This window comes from Camarhynchus parvulus, chromosome 7, assembly GCF_901933205.1.
Source record: "Camarhynchus parvulus chromosome 7, STF_HiC, whole genome shotgun sequence".
NCBI classification, from domain to species: domain Eukaryota; kingdom Metazoa; phylum Chordata; class Aves; order Passeriformes; family Thraupidae; genus Camarhynchus; species Camarhynchus parvulus.
This window is the reverse complement of record NC_044577.1, coordinates 25,679,743-25,704,794: the sequence shown is the minus strand read 5'-3', so window position 1 is coordinate 25,704,794 and position 25,052 is coordinate 25,679,743. Positions and strand designations below refer to the sequence as shown.

Here is a 25,052-nt window from a genome sequence, read left to right as displayed (position 1 = left end):
CCTGCAGTACAATATAGCAAAACTGAAGTTTAACAATTAACAGGGTATGTTGTCTGATTTACTCCAGCTGAATTAGTTTGCTTTGTTTTTGAAGGTCTATAAATTAATGTACCAGATCGAACTATTAAAAATTATTGTATTTTATTATTTAACTTGAACTCCTGTTTCTTAATCATGATAAAAGCTTTTGCTTTTTTCTTTAAGAAATGGTCAAGTAACTCACTGGCACTATCCACCTTGGTGTTACAATGGGCTGAGAAGACACCTACAAAAAGCAAACAAAAACTCAATTAAAAGGCTGAAAGCAGTTAAGAAAAGTTGTCAAAATAGCATACCTCCCAAAACAACACCTCCTGCAAAGCAATCTCAGATATTTGCCCCTTGTTAGCCTTCGAATCATGCTAGTGATTAGCTGGAGATGTGGCACCCACTGAGCATAGAGCCAGACACTCACTGGGAGCAGTTTCAACTCAGTGCTCCCTTCCAAAGGAAAGAATCCATCATCTTTCAGTGCTTTGTGGACTACCTTAATCCAGAGCACACTACTGTGAAGAGTTTAAAAGTCTTCCTTCTTCCCCCTTTCTCTTGGTGCATACCATGTAACTCATTTTTGCCAGCATAGATTATAAAAGATTTCTTTTTATCTGTATAAAAGGCTTGATTAGTATTACAAGTTTACTATTCAAGTATTTGTGTGTATATCTATATACAAACAGACATATACACATGTACATACATCTGAACCCTTATGTATCTCCAAAAGTGTGAGAAGCAGGCTGGCACTTGCAGCTCTACTAAAACAGTACTAGAGCTTCCTGTGGCACACATACAGGTTCACTCTCCAGGTTCCTTCATTTCTCCTGCAAAGCTGTCAAGTCTACACCCCTACACCAGCCACCCTGCAGGTGGGGGCCATGTGAGCAGTGATCCCTGTCCATCACTTCTTTCCACTGCTGCAGATCCAAGCCTGGCAGACAGACACTAAAGCCAGAGGAGAGTTCATGGGTAAAAATCACTGTTATGTGCAAAGGAAAAGGTTTGGGTTTGAAATACATTTACCCGAGGTGTGGCTTCTGTAAAGTCAATAAGATTCTCTGTCAGTGATGTTAAGGAAACGTCCTGGTCATCTGGAGTGCTCTATGGAATAAATCAGTTTTGAATTGAATTCCCAGTAGTAACCACACAGGTCTACTGAATACTCTAGTGGCTTCCTGAGTTATAGACCAGTATCTTTAATGAACACCACTTTTCAGCAGGCCTATTTTTTCACGTCTTTCCATCTGATCTTTTTTAATAGTCTTTTGATTTCCCTTACTCTCATTAATGTACTGGAAACAGCATGATTGCCACTGTAAGCAAGCAGTGAAACTGTCCCTTCCCCTCTGCGAAGGTGGGGTACTGCACCATTAGAAAGGTCAGCAAGGTCTGGAGTGGGGTGTTTGAATTCAGTGAAATTTATGATTATTCAGTACATAATACTAGTTTAGAGGGCAAACAGCTACAGGGCCGGGTGTTTTGGTCATCCAGAACAACCTGTCAGTCTGCTCAGGTAAAGGCAGCACAGGTCCAATGCTATTGGACTCTACTTTTCTTTTGGAGAGGAAAAAAAAGTTTAATCCCCGAATTTGTGCTCTTCATAGAGTCCAATTAAAAAATACCTTAAGGTAAGTAGAATATAACAAATGAACATCTAAATTTAAACTTCTCCTTCTGTGGTTCTTTTGATGGGAACTGCCTATGTCAGAATTTCATCCCTACCTTCTCCTTACTGGAGCATGAAATCGTTGGGATGTTAAGTGGCTCCCTCCAGTGTGAGAAAAACAACCAGTTTAGAAAAATAAGAGTTATGCCATGAACTGGAAAGAACACGAAGAAATGGCCTTTGGAAATCTCTGTGCAGTGTCCCTGCCTGCTTCAGACAGCACTCTCAGGCATTCCCCAGCGGCTGGCATTCACAGAGCTATGAGAGGCATGCAGCAAGGTCTGCTGGGCTTGCCTGGAGGCATCAGAGCTCAGAATGTGACAGAAACCTTCCAGGCTGGCAGGTGGTGATACCTTTGAAACAGCAGCCTCCTCAGCTGGAGCCAGATTAGCTGGAATTAGCAGGTCCTCATGGTTAGAGTCAGCATTGTCCTCATTCAAGGTATTACTGAAAGGGGAAAACATCCTCATTAGCACTCTGCCTGGATAGCATGGAACAGGGCTGCTTCCCAGACAGCTCAAAACCTTGACACCAGTTCCAGGGAGGCAGACAAAAGACTGGTATTTGTATGTTAATGTAAATGCCTTCCAACTACCTCCATAGGTTACTGCTCTCTCCCACAGTTCCAGCTACAGCTGTGCATAGACCCAACGGTATCGATGTCTTCTATCTCAAAGGAGTTTCTTCAGCCCTTGTGTCTAATTTGCCTGAAGCTTTTCCTGTCATCCTCTTATCTTCCTCTTTAGAGCCAGGGGCAGCAGGATGTCAGGAATCTCAGTCCTTTCAGAAGATGAGAGAGATTCCCATACTGCCTGCAAGGATACTCACCCCGAGGCCTGGCCCACTGATTAACTGCTGCAACGGTAATTAAAAATGCATCCCTAAACCTGCTTAGATGTAGCCTAAATGCTTCAGCAACTGTTCCTCATCTTTTCGGGCCTTTCATCATAACCTGCACGTGGTCCCCTTACCCCAGAAACACGTTTCTCCAGAGTCACTTACGGAACAAGGGTGTTTGAAGCAGGGATTGCTCTCAGCAGCTCTCTTGGATCTTGAAATACTGGACTGGTTGCCGGGGGGCTGCTCTGTGATTTGCCTGACAGGATAAGGTTCCTGGCACAAACCAACAAAAAACAAAAACAGAAAACAGGTACAACCTTCCATGCAAAGCTCTTTATGAATCGCTTGTTACAACAAAGTTTTGGGACTGCTAATGTAGATTTTTTTTTTGTACATTTTATTTACAGTATCAACCTCTGCTCTTTGAGGTCTGCCACGTGTGCATCGTTGCAAATAATCAGGAAGTTAGATGTGGTAACTTTTTACATTTTTCAATGCCTGCAGTCCCGCTGGACCTGCGATCATTTAATATTTAGTAATGCTCAGGAAATTGTCACTGCAGGAGTTTGTATACAATTTTTTTCCTCCACTAGAAAACACCTACTGTGAACAGACCCATCCCCTCTCCCCACACTGAAGCTGTTCACATTTCAGAAATAATTAGTGATTGAAATTGCTGTTGTAACAATGGTCATCAGGTATGGGATAATAAAGAGCATCTGTATTATCTTGTATATAATAAAACTTAGCAGTTATAATCCTGGTTTTCTTCTCAAAACCCCTTCACACTCATGAGGTTAAGGCACCCTATGCAAGGTAAAATGCAATGGTGACTGAGCCACTGGCAGACCACACTAAACTGCAGATTCTCAGTTCTGCAGTGAGGTAACTAAATCACATGTTTCTTACAAATCTATTCACTACCTGGCAGCAGCCTCCTGAATATTGGAATTCTTGACACCTGTCATGCTGTCATCTTTTCCAACCTGAGAAGAAGAAATGAACAGAGACAGACATTTCTGATACCTGTTTCCATCTTGTGTCAGTTCTGAGATTCACAGTAGACCTGAGTGTCTCTATCCCAGCACAAAAAAGTGCTGTTCATCTACAGCTCAGAGACTTAGAACATCAATTCCATACGACAACATCAGCGCAGAAATAAAAACAGTTCACCAATAAAACCAAATAAAATACTGTTATTTGCTAAGGAATTTACTACAACATGCAAAAAGCCCAGTCTTAGTGACAGAATAATTGCTTGATTAGAAGGCAACCTCTGGAGGTTACCTGTCTCAATGACCTCTCAAACCAGGGCTTGCACAGGGTCTTGTCCTGTTACCTGCTGAGTATCATCAAGGACAGAAATTCCTCCTTGGGCAACCATTCCAGTACAGAACCATTATCACTGTGAGAAGCCCCTGACTCTGCCTTGGACAAGGCTCTTGGAACACCCTTATAAGCAAGGCACATTCTCCAACACCAGGCAATTGAAGAGAAATAAAACATTTGAGAGCGTCACAGCTCTGCTCAGTCGAGTATTTACCTTGTGTCCTGCTTCTGCCTGGGCCTTCAGGATATTGCTTTTGAGATCTGCTGGAAGCCACTTTGCTGCTACCATTGGGCTCTCAATTGCATTGTTAAGACATTTATCTGTCAACTTCACCACTTCATCCTAGACAGGAAAACATCTTTATCAGAAGCAGTTTCCACATGGACAAGTCTGGGCTGAAGTTTATCAACATCTCTAAATAACAACAAGGCTCTGAAGCCAAAGGGTAGTTAGCAGATTTATACTGAAATGAAAAAGCAATTTTTTCCTTTATTTTGGAATTCAGTTGTAATGTCAAGGAACAAATAAAGGAAAAAAAGCACAGTGCTTGAATATGGATATGCAAACTGCTGTGCTAAAAATACAGTGTGCAAGAAATGAAGTGCATCCTAAAACTGCAGCCTAGTTTACTGAGAGGAGGTTAATATAATAGCCATTATATCACATCAGTGTAGCCTAAGTAAAAGTTGATAATTTACTCTCAAATGCAAGTTGGGAAGATTTTTAATTTAAAATCCACTTATAAGTTAGACCAAGAGTTTAATTAATGTGCTACTAACTACCTCTCCCATCACTGATTATATCAGAGCAAACTGGCAGCCAGATACATAATGAAGAGAAGTAAGAACGAGATACCTTTCACTACAGTATATTTCATTATGAGAATTTCATTTCTTAATTATAAAATGTTAATTAAGCATTCAATCTACTAATTGCTATTTGATTAGTGGCAGAAGTTAATTAGCTGAGTGAAAACTAAACCCTGTGACCTTCCTTCTGAGGGTATGACTCAGCAGGGGGAGACAGAGTCCTGCTTTCCTCACCATATGCCACGGTCTAGGGCAGGCTGTTCCCCCTGAGCTGCAGGACTGCCCCAAGCAGGGACAATCCTGCTGCACTCCCACCTGCACCAACTGCAGCGTGCCCAGGAGGAATGGAGCCCATTGCAAAGAGAGGAGCAGAACAGAGGAGTTAGAAAGAGGTGAACACCTGTCCCTCCACAGCCCTCCATCCGCTCTCAGATTTCTACATTCCCTGGAGACACTGCTGAGAACTTGTAGTTATTTGGTCTTTAGAGAGGGGAAAAACATTTCCTTTTTTTTGTCTTCCTCTAAACCACCTTTTGGGATACCCAAACAAGATCTTAGGAGACTATCTAAAGGAGAATCCATTTCCAAATTTTGACCCAGTCAGCAATGAACTTCACGAAATATTCAAGAGTCACTGTGTCAACATAAAAAGCTATGAGGACCAACGTTTTAAGTACTTTTATTTCAGAGAAGTTGCTGGAATTACCAAAAGGAATAATTACAACTAAATTATTATTATTTGTACAGCTGCAGCACCCACTGTGATAATCTTTAAGTCTCTACTGGACGTCACTGAAGCAGATGCCATGTGTGACACTACCTGCACAGCATTTGGAATGCATTATTCCACTAATACAATAAATCAGATCATTTTAACTGAGCACATCACTGGTGCTTGAAATATAATTTTATTGTTTAACTTCCTCCCAGCTTCCTCCCCCTGAAAAATCAATTTAATTAGGTCACTCTATTAACAATTAGACTCCCTACTTTTGAAAAAGCTTAGCACAATTACAGAATATTTTAATTTAATAGAGCATAAATGTCGTACCACCAAGGAAGCATTTCCCTCAATATTAATGATCCATTTTTTTCAACCCTATTTTGCACTTGAAAAAAGCATAGGTGTCTTACAGGTTTTTTTAATGAAAAAAGCACGTAGCTAGAAGGAAAAGCATCCAGCACCTGCTAATGCCTCCAGATGTCTAATTTACAGGACATTTCAGGTGTTCACACAAAACGGTGAAGCTGCACGGGTTTGTCATTATTCCAGCTCATTAGGAATGTTTGTTGTTTCCATGGACTAGACAAACTACACTTGTACTGTGTTCTTCAATCAAAACATGGAGCTAGGCAGTGATGCAAAAAGGCGAGGAAAGATTAAAGGCAGTAACAAGGCATGTGATCCCAACCCTTTGTGCTTTTGAGTTCTGCTCCCGGTGCCACTACAAATCACTTTGTGCAGGAAGATGGAGCCTAATACAGGTACATTTTGAACCAACTTCCATGTATTTACAGATCACAACAAATCCAGAGAAAGTAAACCCTCCTGTCCTTGTATTTCTGACTCAGGAGCAGACTTTGAAGACAGGCAAAGAGGGTGAACCTCTATTGTTCATTTCTCTTTAGAAGCTGATGAAAGCAGAGCACTGGTGTATTTAAAGCTATTTGCTCTCTTTGCCAGATCTGGTCACTGCACTACTGAAAGCTGGGAAAGGACAAAGTCGCATTCTTCCAACCCAACAGATTTTGGCAGTGAACAGCAGAGAAGAATGAAGCCATTCATTCCCTCGCTTCCTCTTTTTCTCTAAAAGAACAGGGGTAGCTAGATAAATATTTCCCTATCAAAGGAATCAATCAGGATTGATTGATTGCAAGTACAGAATTACATAAAGATGACTGTCAGACTATCTCTATCCCCTGATGGAAAACAGTTAAAGATTTTTAATTAACAAAGCTGAAGTGAGTTGGCATATAACAGTGTCATGAAGTTCAGGATGCAGCTCTGCCTTCCGGAGTAGGAAGATAACACCTTCCCTCAATGCATTTTACCAAACTTCTTATGTACTGTAACAGTTTCTGCGTTGCTGAAATTTGTAATCACACACGTTCAGAGAGAATGCTGCAATACTGCACTCCCTCTGAAATAATAGCAAGCTCCAGGATCTAAACTTATTGCAAGGTTTTAGTGGATATATTGCAGTCCCGTGCAATTCTGCCAGAAGAGGATAGCACAAACACTTCTTTTACTAACAGATTAAGAAAAGTAAGTACAGGAGAAGAGCCCACAGGTACATTTTATAACAAACACCATAAATGAAAGCTTCTATGTTTTCTAAAGCAGCCTTCAAAGGCAGGAAACAAAGTATTTTTAATAGTGAATTTTAGGTGACTCTTTTCAGGACTGGTTTCCAAACCATTAGCCTTCCTCTCTGAAGGGCGTGTTCATCTGGTGCTACTGTAACCTACATGTCTTTGCAATCTGAATCATTGGGAATTTCAAGTATGCAGAGAGTCTCCAATCTTTGTCTATCTTTTTTAAACAAACACTCTCAAGTGACTTCTTGGTAAGCTACATCATAGGCAGAAAAGTTTTATTCTGTCTCTTCTACCCTAAAAAACCTCCAATGATCTACTCTTAGATTTTCCTAATATAATTTGCACTTCCTTCTTGAAAGCTCAACTGTGTTTTAGCACCTATTGGCATACTGTTGATCCATAATTCTCTGTTATGCAAATGTTCTTGCTCTCTAATCAGATTACTGTCCTCCCAGTATCTATAACCTCTGAAGTTCCTCGGCACCTTATGTGACAGCAGCTGGATGACTGTGACTGTTCTGTATTGGCAGCTGTTTGTTAGATTAGCTCATTACAAGAATCTTAGCTTGCTTATTATAAATCAGCCACAATTTAAAAACCTCTGAAACAGGTCTGGGCCATTCTCTTCAATGAACCAATTAAGTGTTTTTCCCTCCCTCTGTCTGAATTAAAGTGGAGCTTAACCAGCTAAAATATTCTTAAATAAACTGTGTTCATTTGCTTTAGTTTATGTAGAAGCAGTGTTTCAGCATAACAGGACCTACAGTCTACTGACTAATCTTCTTAGAGACCTGGTAATCTTTGTAATGCACTCACCAAGCAGAGAGGTGCACCAGGCAGCCCTGACAGCAGCCCTTAAAGGGGACATGAGCCAAGCAGCCTGCAGCACCACCCACAGCAGCAGCAGCCTCTCACATGGACATGGTAAACAAACACTTAGGAGAGGGCTTAGCTCAAACACACACTGCTGAACACCTCTCCTGGCACCTGGTTCCTGTTACTATTGAGGGAGCAAGAAAATCATAGCTGCTTCACTCAAAGTTAGATAAAGCCTTGGGCCTCCCTGCAAGGGAGGGTAGTCTAAACAGAGATAACACTGCCAGGTGTTTCGCTCTCTCTGCTTGCCCAAAACACAAAAATCTCCCAAAGCTTTTGCATCAGAGAAAGCAGAATAATGGAAAAAATAAATTTCATTTTTAAAGCTCATTTAAAAAACACAGAAGAATGTCCTGTCTGGGGGTAGTTGTCTGGTAACCAGTGAATTTCTCAAAGTTCACTGCTGTTGTAAGGGAGGATCCTGGCTTCTCCGTCCCTTCTAGCAACAGTATTTATTTTCACTATGGCCCTGGCATTTCTTTGACCCCTTCCCTGAACCTATTTAACCCACTATTTACCAACTTAAAGAGCAAACTGAAAACCTAAAGAAACGCAGCACCTCAAAAAAAAGTTCAAAACAAAGGCAGGAAAAAAATTGTTTGCCAGTTTGTAGATATATTTGTTCACTGAAATGATTCCCGGTGGTGAGAGAGGAGCAAGGGAAGCTGGGGAAGAAAGAGTGAAGAGGAAGGAGGGAGAAGAGAACCCTCACCCTGTTCAGGGCACTTAGGCTTGTACTTGGCTCAGCTGCCTGTGAAGTGCAGCCTGGCTTGCCCAGTATGATTTGAGAGCAGTAAATCAAACCACATCACTCCTGTTTGTGTAAACACCGAGCACTAACACCTACATCAGAGAGCAGGTACAAACTGGCCACTTAACAGGAGGGATGGGTCATCAGCAAACCTGACTCAAAACAAAACGTCAGAACAACCTTCTTGGAACTGAAAAATGCCAGGAAAGCAGCTCAGCCCTTCCAGAGAGAGGGTGAACTACCCAACACCATGCAGGTAGCAACCTACACATAAAGACAACTGACAAACATTTCAAGTATTTATGCCTTTTACTCCCACTGATTTTAGAAAATCTCACCAGGGTACAAGTCCGCACACATGCACCTCTGCGCCCATCTTTATCTCACCGCCTTGTCACACACAGGTTTGCAGATCATAAAGCATTTGTACTTCCTTTGCTATCCCCCAGTATTACTCACTCATCATCTAGCAGTCTAGCAAACAGAGCAGGGCAAGAGGAAGGCTTTTCAGAAGGATCTGAACAAGATCCAGGACCGTAGCAGGGGAATGAAGGGAATGAAGGCCAGTTACCTGGACGTTTATGTTTACGTTGGGACGCTCAGTCGGCACGGGGCTGCTGCACTCTGTCTCCAACTGTTTCAGTTTTAGAAATGTGTCTTCAAATGCTGAAAAAGACAAAAAATACATCATCTTCCTAATGTTACCGTGGAGTTATCTGACTTTTAACTTGCATTACTCCTGAATACCAATTACATAATTTTGAAGTTGTACAAAAAAGCACAAGGATGGGGGATTCTACTTGCTCAAGCTTCAGTACAAATTCCAAGCCTGCAGACTGTGTGCACCAAATGACAACACTGCACTCCTGGGAGCTCATTTAACCAGCCACCCTCACAGTGAGCAACCAAACACAGAGTTAATTGCTTAGATGATTGCACTTTATTGTCTTTGTGGACAAAGTCACATCCAATGCAGAAATGACTTTTCACTTGTATCTCTGTCCTTGTTGTTCCAGTAATAGGTGAAATTGTCCTTATGCATATAATCCAAGGGAGCTTCCTAAAACAATCTCGCATTTTTCGTAAGGAAACAATCTCACATCAACCTATTGTTTAATCTTGATCTCACACATCATATCATGGAAAAATCTGTCAGTTTGCTTACGATCAGAGTCTGCTTTGTCTGCAACAGTTTCCTTCGTGCCAGGAGGAGGGCAACTAACAGCCTCTTCTGAATCTCCTGCTGCCAAGCCAACAACTGGACGGCCCAGGGCATCATCCACACAAGTTTCTGGCAAGTCTGTGCTGTCTAGCAAATCAACAAGAGGTATGCTGCAAGGGCAGAAAGATGGGCAGAGAGATGCACAATCATGTTACCGCTCTTCCTGTAACAAGAAAAAGCTTTAACACATGCAATCTCTTTTTCTCAAGCTGTCCTCTGCTGACCAGCCACAATCTAGAAAAACGGTTTCAGGTAACTAACAGACAATTGATGTTCAGCGAGCTTAAGAAACATGAAAAAGGGAACATTTCATATCTGTATAAGAGACTTCATAATAGAACAGGTCCATGTTGCCTGTTGTATCATTATATAGCAGCAGAAAAAGTGAAGAGAGACGGCAATTTTTTATCCATGAAATACTCTTTGGAACAAACATTTGAAGTTTTTCTAACAAACTTAAGGTACTCTTTAGGATTTTTACATGAAAAATAAGAAAAGTTAAGGGAAGGGAAGTTGATATCACAAAAAGCTGTTTGTGCAGCACTGCACCCAACACTGGGAAGCAGAACAGAGGGCAGAAGGGTGCACTGCACAGGACTGCTCTGACACTTATGGTCAGGCATACCTAGAACCAGATTCAGTTTTGTTAACTTAGGCAGAGCAATGAATGAAACCTTAGCAGTCACAGTGTTTTAAGGGAACCACAGCACGTACTCTGTACCCTGTCAGGATCACTTCTTTCACCTCCTTTGGTTTCTGATGGAAATGTCTCCTTTTAATTTTGCCCTATGAGCTCTATTTTCAATGAACAAGGAAAAACAATTACAAAACCAAAAATTATATTATGATGTTTATGTTGAGCAAGCAGTCAGTAATCTCATACATTTCTCCAAAGCTTCGGGAACATCAAAAGCTATCCTAAGAGCAAACACAGAAACCACTGCTGCACAATGCAATGGTTCATCAGACAGCCTGTGCACACAGCTGCAGCTTTACTGCTGCCCAGTTCAATCAACAAACACTCTCCATCAACAATCACAGTTTGGCTGCAATATTGATTTAAGAAGAAAAATCTATCAATCCCTTTTGCAAGTCCTGTCCCAAATATGAGAACAATGATACCAAGCCCATACCCACCACAACAGAATAGAACCTACCCTTAAGCACAGACAAGAGACATTTTCTACTTGACAGTTTAGACCAGCTTCTCCCTTACCACTACCAGGTTAGTGCCTCATGCCCCCCTCCAGTCCCTGGAACCTGGAAGCAATTCCCTGTTGTCACTATAGAGGCTGCAGGGAAAAACTCCTTCCCCTTCAGCTCAAGCACACAAAGAATTCTTTCAATGTTAAATATATACCTCTGAATCAGATTACAGGATATCACTGTTCTAGTGCTAATAATGTACGAATCATTTTAAGTCAATTAATTACTGTGAGGCAAGTTGAGGCCACTGGCTTGATTCTCTTAAAGCAGTGGAATAAGAAGCTACTAGCAAAGCAAATAACAGGGAAAATTTTTCAACTTCCTGTGCAGCCTCTCTCTGCACCACTAATGGGACAAGGCAAACAGCACACAGTCTTGCAGAGAGGGAATGATGGATGCAGAGATTTAATTGTTAGAACCAACAGACAGGAAGAGATGTTCTTCCAATTAAGGCAACAAGGAAAGTGAGACTGAACCCCATACCTTACTTTGCTGATACATGAGTCAAAATGTTTTATCATCTTCACATGGAGACAACAATTTTCTTCCTATTTTCTGACAATTTTCTGTAAATAGTCTCCAATCTTTGATAGGACCACCATTTGAAGAAGTTCAGATTTTACCTCCACCATGCAGTTGCTGACACCATGGCAGTTTGAAGGAACTTTCACCCCACATCAGGACAGGGCCTCAGGGAAATGAAATGAATTTCAGACAAACTCAAGGAAGCCTCCTAAGTCAAGATTCAAGTAGCAATTGACCCCATCTTGCCTCCAGACCCACTGAAACACCACCTGAGCCACGTGAGATAGGCAGTCAGTAAGAAGAAAGTCATACTTGAGAGACCCTCAGCCACTGGCATTCGCAGGCATGAGTTCTCTCTCCAAAGAGCAGCAAAAACTTTGAAGCCTCCCAGACTCTTCACCCTCTTCAGAGCACCAGCAGGAAGATTACCAGGCAGGCTTCAAAAATGGCCCAACCATGAATGCAAAAAGCACAAAAAACTTTAATCACTGCACAGAATTTCTGACACCTCCTATAAAATAATGATGAACTGGCACACCAGCCATAAGGGAAATTGTCCAAGGCTTCCCAGGAAAAGTAGGGCTTCTACCACAGTCAGCTCCCAGTACTCAGGAACTGACCAGGCATTAGCCCTCCACAAACGTGCATTTACCCACACACAAAGAGGTATTTTGAACTTTGCACAGTAATAAGTGCTGGGCTTTATGTCTTCAATCCACTTCTACCATCATATTTTAAGAAATATTCTCTGGGAAATGCTGATAAAAGATACCAGGAGTTCAAGCCACATAAATAATTATGAATATAGGAATAATGAAGGGTTGTAAAGCATGTAAAGGTCTGTCAATGCATTAACAAGTCATTATATGCTCAGGGAGCTCACACAGTTAAGGGAGTAGCTAATGCATTACCCCCTTCTTTTTGCCAGGCCCAAACATTGGTATAAACATGTACCACACAGCACTCAATGTATAACATGACTGAGAAAGCTCTCAGTTAAAAGTGGCGTGAGCAATCTTGTCTTCTCTCCATCAACTACACAGACATTACAGGATACTGTAAAGGTAAATAACTTATTTTCATTTGCATATTCTCATGCAACTTTATAAATAAGGAAGAAACAAATGGGTTTGCTTCACTCTAGAAGTTTACAACATCCACCATTCCAAACCTAAAACTAAAAAGAGCAAAAGTGATTGCTCCAATTAGCTTGGTAGGTGAGACACATCTTTAGTTTACAGCTTGTTCATACTTTTTTTTTAGCAGTGTTGTAAAATAGACTCATACTTCATTAGCAAACTCTTTCCCCCCCATCAGATGTGGGGGCGAGGAGGCAAAAATATCTCAGGCAATATTAAGTTATGTCCTGGTTGACACATTTCTTGGTTCTTCAGGTCTGGATATCTGAAAATAATGGTTTTTTATTTCTGGGCTCTGTAGCAATTTGAAACATAGTGAAATAATTTGAAAATCATTCAAACAATTCTTTTATCCTAAAAGCTAAACTAACTCCAAAAGTCCTCTGCTACCATTTTCCCTTCTTTTTTTTAAATAGGAAAAGAATATTGCAATTTAAAAGCAACAAACTTCAGAAAACACAAGAAAACAGTGTGTTCAAGGGTAAAGGTTTGTTCTTCGTGTTGTTAAAGGCCCCCAAGAATACCGCTGACCCATGAAGCTGGAGTCTTAACCTCTGACTTAACAATTAACCTTGTGAATCATATGGTAGGACTGGTGTTTGTCGGGAAATCTGGTTCTTTTCAACTGGACCAGAAAAACAAAAAAGAAAGAAGTAGTAATAAAAGCAAAAAATAATTTAAAAAATTACTCTTTGCCTTTTTGACACTTCTGGTAAATTTATTCTTAAAAAATTGAAAATAATTCTATTCCATTTCCAAACAATGTTTCTCAGAAGAGGTCTTATTGAGAAAAAAAAGGCTGGTTTTCATATCAACCACATATCTTAGATATTTTTACATGAACCTGGTTCAAAAGAAGGGCCAGTTACATCCTCTATTTCTCAGATTTTTGAAACCATATTATAACCCACTGGTCATATACATACTTTTATAATAAATGTGACTTCCTGCATGGCTCTCAAACGCAGCTAAAAAAATGGATTTTTCAGTCATTAACAAAAACTTTAACACAATTTAAAAATATATCTATCTATATGCACACATAGATAGATATATACTATTTTTAAAATAAGAGTGATGTGTGGCTTCTGGTCTATACATCGTTTTTCCTTAAAGACTCACTACCAACAGCACAATCTGCAGAGCCTTTGTCATAAAAGCTTCTGCCCCTCTATAGCCAGCTCCGGGTGCGTAGTCCTTGTCCCAGAGAGAGCTCAGGAGGCGATTTCCCAGCCTGTGCCGGGGAGCAGTCCCGAGCTGCGGCCGGCCCACGAGTCACAGCGTGGTCATGGTGGCCTGCAGCGCGCAGGCGGCGCCGTGCAGCCCCGCGTTCCTGGCGCTGCGCTCGGGGACGAACGCGGGGCTCGCTCCGTCCGTGGCGCGGCTCCTCGGCGGGGCCCACGCCTCCCACGCGGCTCCACCACGCTGACAGCGGCCGGCGGCGTCGGGGGGCCTGGAGCGGTGGGGAGCGGGAGGGGGAAAATTAGTCAGCGGGAAACGAGGGGGAAACGGTGGGAAAGTAAAGCAAAGGTGAGGGCAAGGAGATTGATGCGAAAAGACAAGGAAAAGGGGCATTCCTGGAAGGTGAATACTGGAGGGAAGAGACATGCAAGTAGAGGTGCACATGATGACGCTGCCAAATAAACCCCTTTCTGCACAGCATCGTGCACATTTCTGTACAAATCTGAATCGGCTCTCATGTTTATGTTGCTTACACTTCCCAAATGTAAAGCACTTCATATTTCAAAACACTTCACGGAAGTAAGCAAGAATCATGTGCATTTTATAGATGGGAGAAAATAATGTGAATGAGGAACAGACCTCAAATATACAGCACATGTTATTTGCAGAAAACAAGTTTAAGTGGCAGCTCTAAATGTACACCTGAAGCAAACACCTAAAGCAATACCAGTTTTGAAAGTGACTGGAAAGTGCAGATTCTAAAGCAAATTGAAAAAAAAGTAGAAGAAAATAGAAGCGCAGAAGAAATGAACATTACTGTGCAGGAGCAAACAGTAGAGCAAATGAATCATCCACAATTTAGGTAACTAAGGGATTGATACTATTGAAGAAGTTCCCTGCAGCTATAACTTGCATTAACATTAAAATTTAGCTGGAAAAGAATAATTTTATAAAAGGTCACAACACAAACTAAGACCTCACTTTCTAATTTTGCCTATGAAAGCATAATGGCTTATAAGTTTTAAATTTAGAGTTCCTAAAATCGAACCCACAGAAATGCTGCGCACAGTTATGGCCACTCTTTGCCACAGTTGGTATGAAGTCCTCCAAAAGCTAGAAAGTGGTGCAAGGGAGAACACTCATCACTTTATTCAGTCTTCTGAAAAATATTATTACGCAGGAGCCCCTAGCTGGGAAACTGTAAGGCTTTAGGCACAAACATCTCCAAAGCAGCAGGGATAAGCAATTAATGGAAAACAGCCAAATTTTAAAATACTTGAAAAATGGACAATGATCTGTTAACTGTTGTCTGTGTAGCACTAGGATCCTTCACCAGTATGTTTTAGGAGAGGCTGATAAAAGGTAGAGTCATATATCAAAAAAGTGCTTGGAAAAAAGCACTTCATAAACTACCAAAGTAAGGAAATTCCTAAAACAAACGTATTCCTTCAGTTTAACGTAAAAGATTCGATTTAATGAGCCAAATCTAAACAAAGTGGAAGGATTGTTGCTGTTCACATAGAGGGGTCAGACGGCCTTCAGCTCAAATTCCACCTTCTCATGTTCCAGAACAGCCAAGCAGACAGCTGAGTTGGAAGATCACACGTGTTAAGGCAGGCGAGCAGAAAAGCATGCAGGATTTACAACAGTGGTAAATGATTAACATTTGGGGATAGTCCTCCTTTAGAAAAGAAACAGGATTTATACAAAGCTCACCCATGAGTAAATTCAGAATTTTGGTTTCTGTGAAATACACTGAGGAAGTGACCCATGAATACTGAGGGCTCCAATCCCCAACAGTTCATTGTTTTATTTTACCATTTCTCTCATGGATGTGGTTAAGGAAAGCTACATCCACTAGCAAAAAAAAAAAAAAAAAAAAACTTCCCTACTTATCCCATAGTAAGGAATTAAATATTAAATCTCTGTCTACTGTCCTAACTTAGCAAAAAAATCCTTCATATCTGGCAAAGTACTTTCTACAATCTGGCAAAATTGCTGTTGGCAGCTGCAGCATTAACATTTTAAATTAAAGGAAACATTGACATTGGGAAGGGATCTAAGCTGCAAGGTAGCCAATAGAGGCATCTGCCAAGCAGAGTACAGAAATCCAGGAGGTCAGGACCTTACTTCTAAACCCCTTCAATCTAACTATCTACAAAATCCACAGTCCAGAAAATTTTGGTGTTCTCAACAATCTTTGGCAAGCTCTCTCTAAAAGAAGACTATTTTTCTGACAGAAAGCAAAGATAATTCATGCAGAAACAGGCCAATTAAAGACAGTAGCAGTTGAAAGGAGATCTTGTTAGCAGCACCAGACACCCTTGCAGGCACAATAGCCAAGTCACAGCGCCCAGCAATAAATATGTATGTTCTGGCAATTCCATTAACCTAACCCCACTCCCCATCTAGGAAATCAGAATGTAGCTCAATTCCTGACTCAGCTCCAAACTGTTGTCTTTTTCCTACAGCTGGATTTGCCCTTTATTGCAGGCAGTACTGTTTCCAGCGAACACAGTAAAACCAGAAAACAACTACTTTCACTAACAATGTCTCAAAGAAATGTAACACAGACACAGTAGAAGCATTGCACTTCAATTAAAATGCATCAGTTGCCAAGAAGCTTGTTTTCTTTAGGACACACTGTTTTGGGTTACATGCAGGTATGTTTTGCATTCACTCCCACTCTTCTATACAAACACTATACCCTGCAGCAGCTGGCATGTAAGCTGAGATTCCTGGACAATGTTAAGACAGACAGGCTCAAGTTCTCAATCCTAAAAACGCACATAACAAACCCAAAACCCAAGTGGCTATAGAGCCCTCTCTGCTTCAGAACCAAAGCAGCAGGATTTCAGTAAGCAACAGCAGCCTTGCAAACACGAGCAGGAACATTAGCACAAATCAGGTACGCAAGAAGATCTGGTCTGGGGCCAAGTCAAACATTTCCGTCAAAGGAAATACAGGTGACTAGCACTCATCTTGCAATTAGGCCAAAAGAATAAAAATATAACCATATTGAGAATGCTGAAGAATAAAGATGCCACCACCTTTCACCCACCACCATGGAAGGAATCGAGCGATCAACAGGATCCCACCATAGACAAGCACAGATTTCAGATACTAGATAAATCAAGGGCAAAAGAAAGAAAAACAACATTTATCATCATATGTTCTGATTGAAATGTCAATAAAATGCAACTCAAAGCAGAATTACCATCCCCTTTATCATTCAAAACTGATAGTATTAGAAGTCTTTAAATTAATACAATTTACACAATTGAAGTACATTTGTCACAGCACTGTTAGAAACAGGCACCATATACTTGTAAGAGATACTGAAGCAAAGCAGATTCATATGGCTGACAATGGGAGAAAGATCCTTTCTCTTGAGAGCTGAAATTGCTTAGGATAAGAGCTTTGGTGTCACTCCATTCTACCATGACTGCTCCTGAGGAGTCTGGCAGAAGCCAGAATTTCCCTTCTTGGAGAAGTCACAGGCAAGAGGAGCCAAAGAAGTTAAGTTGACCTGTGCACAAGTACTGGGTTGATATATGCCAATTTTTGGATTGAAAATAGCTCTGCAATATAGAATTAGTTTAAGAAAAGAGATAAATGTACGTGTACATTTATCTATCTTCAAACAAATCCTCTTCATTTTGAGATGCATCTAATCCATAAAACAAATACTCTGATTACATGAAATCAAAGCTCTTATCTTCAGCTTGTGTCATTTTCCTCAAGCTCCCATTCTACACAAGCACATGAGAAAAGTCAGCTTGCCTATTTCAAAAGGTTCAAAAGACAATTCACAAGGATACCAGTTTACAAGGTTCTGTATTATCTAAGGATCAAGGTTAAGTCGTTGGACCCCATGATACCAAGCAAAGAGTTACATGCTTATGGCAAATGAGAAGGACTGAACTCTCTCCAAGACTTTAAAATGCTAGTCCTCCTTAATTCCTTTAGCCCCTGAAGAAATTTTCTTTTGGTTGGCAGTGACTAAGCCTGTTGTCCTCACCTCTCCACATACAATTCATAGGAAGAAATCAGCTGCATCATCCCTAACTTGATTGTCAACTTACATTAGAGATATAAAGATGGCAGCTTATTTAAGCACAGATAAAGGAAAAGCTACTTGAATCATGCATAAGTAATCAGAATTCATTTCCCAGCACAGCTTAACATACCACTTCTTATCTTGCTGGCTGGCTCCTGGGCTCCTTGGGAGGTTTTCTATTTCCACTAAGACTGGTGCAGAAGGAACCGCTGTTAGGACAGGTAGGTTTGGCTTTGCATTCCAGCTCTTTAGAGACAGAATATAGACAAGTTATTATATACACATTAATGAAGTGATGACACATTAAAGTGAACAAAACATAGCAACACTTCTTCTTAAGCACAAAGCTAAAGCGAGGCAATTTTCTTCCCTTATTTCCCTAACACTGGATATCTATGCCCAGTCTTTTCCAGCACTGTACACAGTTAATAGTTAACTGCAACATTCAATTGGTCAATCACTGGATTTCAAGAACAAATAACAAAATCTTCAAATCTATTTAGACACAGGAAAATTGCCTTTAGAAAGAATGAAAGTCCTTACTTGTGATCCATTAGTTTGGCTGATAACAGCATTGTTTGCAGCACTGAAAGACAAGAATAATTTAAAACTGAATCAGATCAACAAACTGCTTTTGCAGGCTGGTAGAACTCTAAGGACTTTCAGAATGAAACAGTCGAAGATATTTCCGAAGTATTAATCTCTTTTCACAAAGGGTATCAAGTTGTTTTTTCTCTGTTCCAGCTGTAGTTTATCTGCAACTCATCTGTTTTTAACTCTTCTTTTCCTAAACCAGTTTGATTTAAAAAGTCTTCCTGATTCAGTAGGAAGATGTGGTAGGCACTTCTAAAGCAAAAATTGTATCATTTTAGTTAGAACAGCCAGAAAAATGTGACACTGTGAAAAGCTAACCTATATGCTGTAGATGTTTGTTCCATAACTAGAACCCTCCTGATCTGACATTTCACATCACAAGAGTTTATCAGAAAAATTAAAGAGTTTCTTCTGCATACAACCTCTGATGGACTTAAAAGCAGCTATTCAAATTTACATGCACAGCAACTCAGCATAGCATTAATAATAATTTTATGTTATTAAATATTTACTATATTTGATGAATTAAATAAGACCCATATCCCCATTCTTGATGATTTCTGAACCTGCAAGAGACATTGCACATTTCTGAGAGACTTAAAAGCAGTAATGATGCATTATAGATTTCATGCAAAGCAAAATTTTTCCCCAGACTTGTAGCCTTTTAAAAAAGGTTCCCATCTCTTACGACCTGTTAATTTTCTGATTTATGCCCTGGATAACAGCTATCCAACCTGGCAAGCTGACAATTCAAATAGATTTCTGTATTTACTTCAGTGACTCTTGAGAATTATTTTATTTAAAACACCATTATGTCAACACTGAACAAGCTGTTCCTTGCCTGCTTCCCCCTTCCCCCTTTCTCTGTTGAGAGAATGTGGAGGTTACCCCAGAATTTTCAGAAATATTAAGGAGTGTCTTCTGACTAGCACATTCTCCTGTGCTGGGTTAACACAAAGAAGGGAGCAGCATACATCTTTCATGATGCATTTCAATTAGCAACACTGGAGTGTTGAGTTTCAGAAATGGCATAGCTTGCTGTGGAGACACAACAGTGCCACACCTAAGCACAGATCAGGAGACCGCAGTCTTATCAGGAGGAGAAACTGCACATGAAGTTTCTCTTCCTACTCTCAGAATGACCTAAGCAACCTGAAACTTGGGGAAGGGCATGACAACACAGTGTGACAAGAGCACCAATGAAACAGGCACATTTTGCATGCAGAGGATCTCAATGACACCCAGTTTTGCAGAGTACTTTCCCATTATATAGAAAGAAAAAACAATACAGCAAGTCACACTGTAGCCTTGTCTCCCCACTTCCAGACTTCTTCTGCTCTCATGCAAGAACCAGCCCTGCTACTGCAGACAGAAAATGTTGGGCTGCATTAAGTCTGTTGTTCTGAAATGTTTTTTTGGCATTCTGTGGTGGTCACCATGGTGCTTAATATCTACGAATATCTACTTTTTAAAAAGTAATTTGGTTGCAACTGCTCACTGAAGTGTTCACAAGTAATTAAGGCAAAGGACAGAAACCAGAACTGAGTGACCTAAGTTTGTTCACTACCAGGCAGTTCTTTTTAACCTGGCTTCCTCTCTTCCCTTAAGGAAGGGTATGAAAATTATATGATTCAGACACATATGAGTAATTTACATTGCAACAGCAAGTATGAACCTACACATCCAGGAACTTTTAGTAGAAAAATAAAGAACCTAAAGGCTTCCCTTTCAATGTTGATCATGCATGAAAATAAATGCAAGTGTAATACAGAATAGAAACCCATCAATTTATTTCAAAAATACTCATTTTACTGTCTTTTCCCTGTCTTTGACCTTCACTGAATGAGGTATTTCAGTCACACAGCTGGAGCAGGCAGACTTCAGATAGAAGACCTCCTCACAAACTTTTACCTGATCTCTTTACATGGCAGCACATGAACTACAGCTCATATCCAGCAAGAATTATAGCTAGTAATAAACAAACTTCTTGGCTAGCTAGTAAGCAAGTCTGGCAAAATTGCCTGTATGCAGCAACACAGAAGCTTTGCTTTGAACACTAGCTTTTATATAAAGCAAACAATACCCACAGCTAAACCACAATTAAGAGTCCAACACTATATCCTCCTTCTGCAGACATGTGCTCAAGTACAGGTGCCAAACACCAAAGACAGAAATTCAAACACTGGAATGCATCTTACCTTGTTTCTTCCAGTTTAGCAGTGTATGCTGCAAAAATATAAAGCATTAATTAAAATTTAATTTATAATTAGGTTACCAGTTAAATATTAATTATATGATTAATAAAAATAGCCTAGCACTGCCTAAAAGTAGGCAACCAAAAGAGCAAAAGCTGAAACAAAAGAGCAAAAGTTGCACAGATCTCAAGTATAATGTGTGAAAAAAAAAATCTAAATTGGAAAATAAAATAATAAAATCTGAAGAGCAAACCAAAGCCAGATTTAAGCAAGTATCTGAAGGCAAACATGGCTGTCACACCTGACCTATGCAAGAGTGGGAGTCAGAAACAAGCTATCAGCTGCTGTCAGATCATGACAACAAAGGACAGCTCCTAACAACAATGAAAAAAATCTCAGTGACAAAAATTTTGAACTCAATTCATAAATCAAAAGTACCCTAATTAATATATCATTGTTTGCTGAGTCCAAGTTTTCCATCTTCATACCAAGACCTACTGTGTAACTTTCATGGGCAAGCTGGTTTGGACATACTTTGGACACAAGCTTTTTCTGATAAATACATGAGATCTCTTAACTAAGTCAAAGAAAACCTAATTTTGAAAATTCAAGAGAAGGGCAAACAGCTACAGGAGAACTCCTACCCAGAAATTTTAATGGAGATGATTACCTGATTCTCACATTGGATTATACTTCTCAGAATGGAAGTTCTTTTACCTTTCATTTGCAGGGTTCGTCTTGAGTATCTCTTGCTGGGCCTTCTTTCAAAGGATGCTGATCTCCTGGCTTTGTTGGTCTTTGTGGTTTGATATTCTGTTTTCCCACTAAAAATGCCATGTAAGAGTGCAAAGCAGTAAAATACATCGCTTATTTTTAATGATGGAATAGAGATAATGTTCATAAAAACATCAGACTTCTATTTTAAATTCATAGGTTACTATCTCATGTCAGTTCTAAAAAAACATCCCAAACTTCACACCTCAAAAGACTTTTCATAAAAGAGGGTAAGAGTTTTAGAAACATTCTCTTCTTCACGCCATTTCCCCAAGACAAATGGCAGAAGCAATAACTTTTTAAATACTAAATTGCTGTCAAAATATGTGTGCCCTCTGCATACTTCTGTGATCCCACTGCACAAGTTTTGGGAGAAGCTGAAAATTCTAGGAGAGAATAAAGTGTAAGTAATATTGCCAAAAGTCACAGAGAAAGCTGATAAAGGGACTAAACCCCAGCATCCAGGAAAGCAAGGAAAGCCAGGAGGTGTGTGCCAAGTGCCAGTGACACTGACCTGTATCGGAAGCGAGAGCCCAGGCGAATGAAGCCAGACCGACTGGAGCTTTTCTGGACAGGCCCCCGGAGCCGGAAGAAGGCGTGGTGCTCCACTGCACACTTCCACAAGTGTTTGCAGGCTTTGGGATGATCCAGTCTAAAGACAAAAGTGTGCTCCTGCTCCTTTCCCTTAAAGCACACAAAGCACACTGACAACTTACAAGGGGCTTGAGTAAGTCCAAGCTAAAATTCCATACAAGCCAAATAAAATTTGGTTTTTATGATTCCTAATAAATATTTTAAAAAATGTTTTAGGCAGGAAAATCAACATTTGCAGAAGCTATAATGAACAATTGCTATAGTCTAAAGTTGGAAAAGGCTGGAGTCCATATATTTAACAAACCTCTGAATAACTACAAATTGGAAGATACTATTACAACAGGAAGGTACTTGCTGATGAGGCTAAAACGGTTTCACTTCCAAATCTAATCTTCTCAAATTACCAATGCTCACTTTTTTAATTGTCTCAGGTGTAGGCAATTTCTTCGCCATAGAAACAATTCTGAAACCTGCTTAAGTAATTCATTCTACTAAATGTGGTATGTGGAATTTTTTTTAAAACTTTCTTGCGCAATGCACGCTGTTTCCAAAGTACCTGCTCTAGTTTCACCAGGCATTCTGTTTTTAAAAATGGATGACAGAAAAGTTTACCTTTTACTTAAGTCCCTTCATTTCCTTCCTCCCCCCACAAACCACAATCAAAAATCTTTCAGGCATCCACATTAATTCTCAAAACTTAAATATAAAACTTATATTTAAACTTAAATATAAATCTTATAAGGAAAGATTAGGAGTATGTACATTAGTAGTGTATAATCAAGACTGAGATTTAACTAAACAGATATTTATCTACCTGTTCATCATCTTCAACAACAACCAGAGTGAGTTTGTTCTTCTTGAAGTCAAGCCTTGTTATCTTTGGCCTGCCAGATGAACAGAAAGTGCAGGTTATGTCTATCTTTCAGTAACTTACTGAGAAAGTAAGTTACTCATATTCATGGCGCTCTCGCAACCCAAACAATTTTCTTTTTTGCTATCATAAAAGAAGCAAAAGAACCAAAATTGAGAACAGATTTTAGTGTACAATCAGAGAGCTTACCAGAAAAACAAACCAATCTTTGTGTCTCCTTCAAAGACAAGAACTCCTGTAGGTGTTAGTCCCAGGCTGTAATCATTGCCATCTCTTGCCTAATTGCCACAAAAGAAAAATTAGATTCATTTTTGTGTTTTACCCTCTATCCAATTTACTAGAGTGATTAATGTAATTTGTTTGTCCGAGCAAAGTGTTATAATTACACACGTCTGCTATCTTACACAACAAAACTCTTATAGTTTGATGATCTCATGTAATGAATTTTTCTTGTTCGCAACCCTTCAATAAGGCTGACTAAAGAGGAAAATTAAAGTTTCTTGATCTGTCTGTGTAATAAAGAAATCCTTATGCATTTGCTGCACTTGTGTCTCCACAGGAGATCTATGCTTATTTGTAGTTCTTCAGCTGGTAGCTGACTACACCCCAGCAAATTTGAATTACTATGATTTTTCACAAAATTCCTAAGTCTAAATACAAACTGTAGTACATACTTCCACATCAATCACAGATTTAACATACAGCAGATATGCTTGGACTCAAGTTATACCTTCTAGAAACATATACCAAAGAGTGGAATGTTGACACAAAGCCAGATCACTTATTATATAGATTGCAGGAGAACAATATTCCTTTTCTTTCCCCCCTCAAAGCAGAACTAGTGTTGAAATGCAACACAAAACTAACGCTGTCATTTCCAAAGGTCACCATGCTGTGGTTAAACATACCTTGACTATGTGCATGTCTACGCCATACATTTCCAGCCACTTAGCTTTGTTTAAGTAGTTAGTTTCAGCCTGTGCTGGTGTTTGGCCCCTGAAATAAAATTTTTGCTGTTAGGTAGATGCCTGAAAAAGCACAGAAAGGAAAAACTGGTAAATGAGGAAAGAGGAAAAGAACTTCCTGAAAGTTGTGAAAAATGTAAACACTGGTGACACCTGTTCACTTTATTGAAGATTAAGGTCACTTTTTAAAGTTTTAATCTGAACATGCTGCTGCAAAAATTACTGTTTTTCAAGATTTTGTACCTCATCATTTTACTCAGACCTTTGAAAAGCTTCATTTATCACATTATATTCTTTTACAAAATAGGACAGAACCATATTAAAATTCTATTTCTGAACAAGGCCACAGAAGAAGCATCAGCAGTATCTTTTCAATAGATTCTCCTCACAGAAAAATCAGTGCAAACAGCATTCACTGGAAGATCTAGTACCTGCATTCCTTCCACTTCTCAAAAACAGCTAATTCCATCTCTTCAGTCTGAGTGGGAACAAATCTGAACTCAGACACCAGCTCAGGGACATGTTCAGCAGGATCATAGTCTCCAAGTTCAGCTACAAAAAAGAACACTGTCAGGCACTGTTCTCAATAAACACAGTGGAAATCTCTGCAGACAGAAGAATTTCTGCACACTTTTCTAGTTAGTCTAAAATATTAAATTTCTTTTTGTGTTCCTTCTCCTATATCCAGAGATGTTATGTAGAAAACATACAAGAACATACCAGTCAAGGGGTTTGCCACATCAAAAATACAACTCCTTCTCCCACAGATGCTAACAAGTCCAGTTTTAAAGACAGATAAATATCTAAAATGCTGAAATTGACAACTAGAAACCTTTACAAAAATGTACTGATTTACTATTTTACTGATAGAAAACTCTATTTCTTGGATTCTGAATGCTGCAAGCATAATAACAGTCTTTTCACCCCCTCCTTTTTCTTTTTTTTTTTTAAATGCTGACTGAGGAAGTCTGTAGTTCTATAATAATTTACTCCCACTAAAAGGCCTGCCTCTGTTCAAAGGAATGTTGTCAAAGCCAGCTTAGGTTCCAGCTGATTTAAATAAAAGTACACAGCTGTCAGACAGTAAGATTAAAGCCC

The 25,052-nt window shown here is 39.8% G+C and overlaps 1 protein-coding gene across 4 annotated transcripts in view; it reads right to left on the bottom strand.

Annotated features, from left to right (window-relative positions):
• The window catches only part of EPB41L5 (erythrocyte membrane protein band 4.1 like 5), a 52,594-nt gene that overhangs the window by 5,701 nt on the left and 21,841 nt on the right, over window positions 1-25,052 (bottom strand). For 3 of the 4 annotated variants that reach the window (XM_030952077.1, XM_030952076.1, XM_030952078.1), the window contains exons 8-24: window positions 24,386-24,506; window positions 23,898-23,985; window positions 23,179-23,267; window positions 22,933-23,002; window positions 22,039-22,208; window positions 21,468-21,574; window positions 20,754-20,781; window positions 18,505-18,547; window positions 18,092-18,207; window positions 9,793-9,959; window positions 9,199-9,293; window positions 4,086-4,214; window positions 3,467-3,528; window positions 2,705-2,815; window positions 2,056-2,149; window positions 1,060-1,137; window positions 224-265 (exon numbers count right to left, since the gene is read on the bottom strand). In XM_030952077.1, coding sequence (XP_030807937.1) covers window positions 224-265; window positions 1,060-1,137; window positions 2,056-2,149; window positions 2,705-2,815; window positions 3,467-3,528; window positions 4,086-4,214; window positions 9,199-9,293; window positions 9,793-9,959; window positions 18,092-18,207; window positions 18,505-18,547; window positions 20,754-20,781; window positions 21,468-21,574; window positions 22,039-22,208; window positions 22,933-23,002; window positions 23,179-23,267; window positions 23,898-23,985; window positions 24,386-24,506 — 1,610 coding nt within the window. The remainder of the gene's footprint in view (window positions 1-223; window positions 266-1,059; window positions 1,138-2,055; window positions 2,150-2,704; window positions 2,816-3,466; window positions 3,529-4,085; window positions 4,215-9,198; window positions 9,294-9,792; window positions 9,960-18,091; window positions 18,208-18,504; window positions 18,548-20,753; window positions 20,782-21,467; window positions 21,575-22,038; window positions 22,209-22,932; window positions 23,003-23,178; window positions 23,268-23,897; window positions 23,986-24,385; window positions 24,507-25,052) is intronic. The other variant, XM_030952079.1, reaches the window with a different exon arrangement.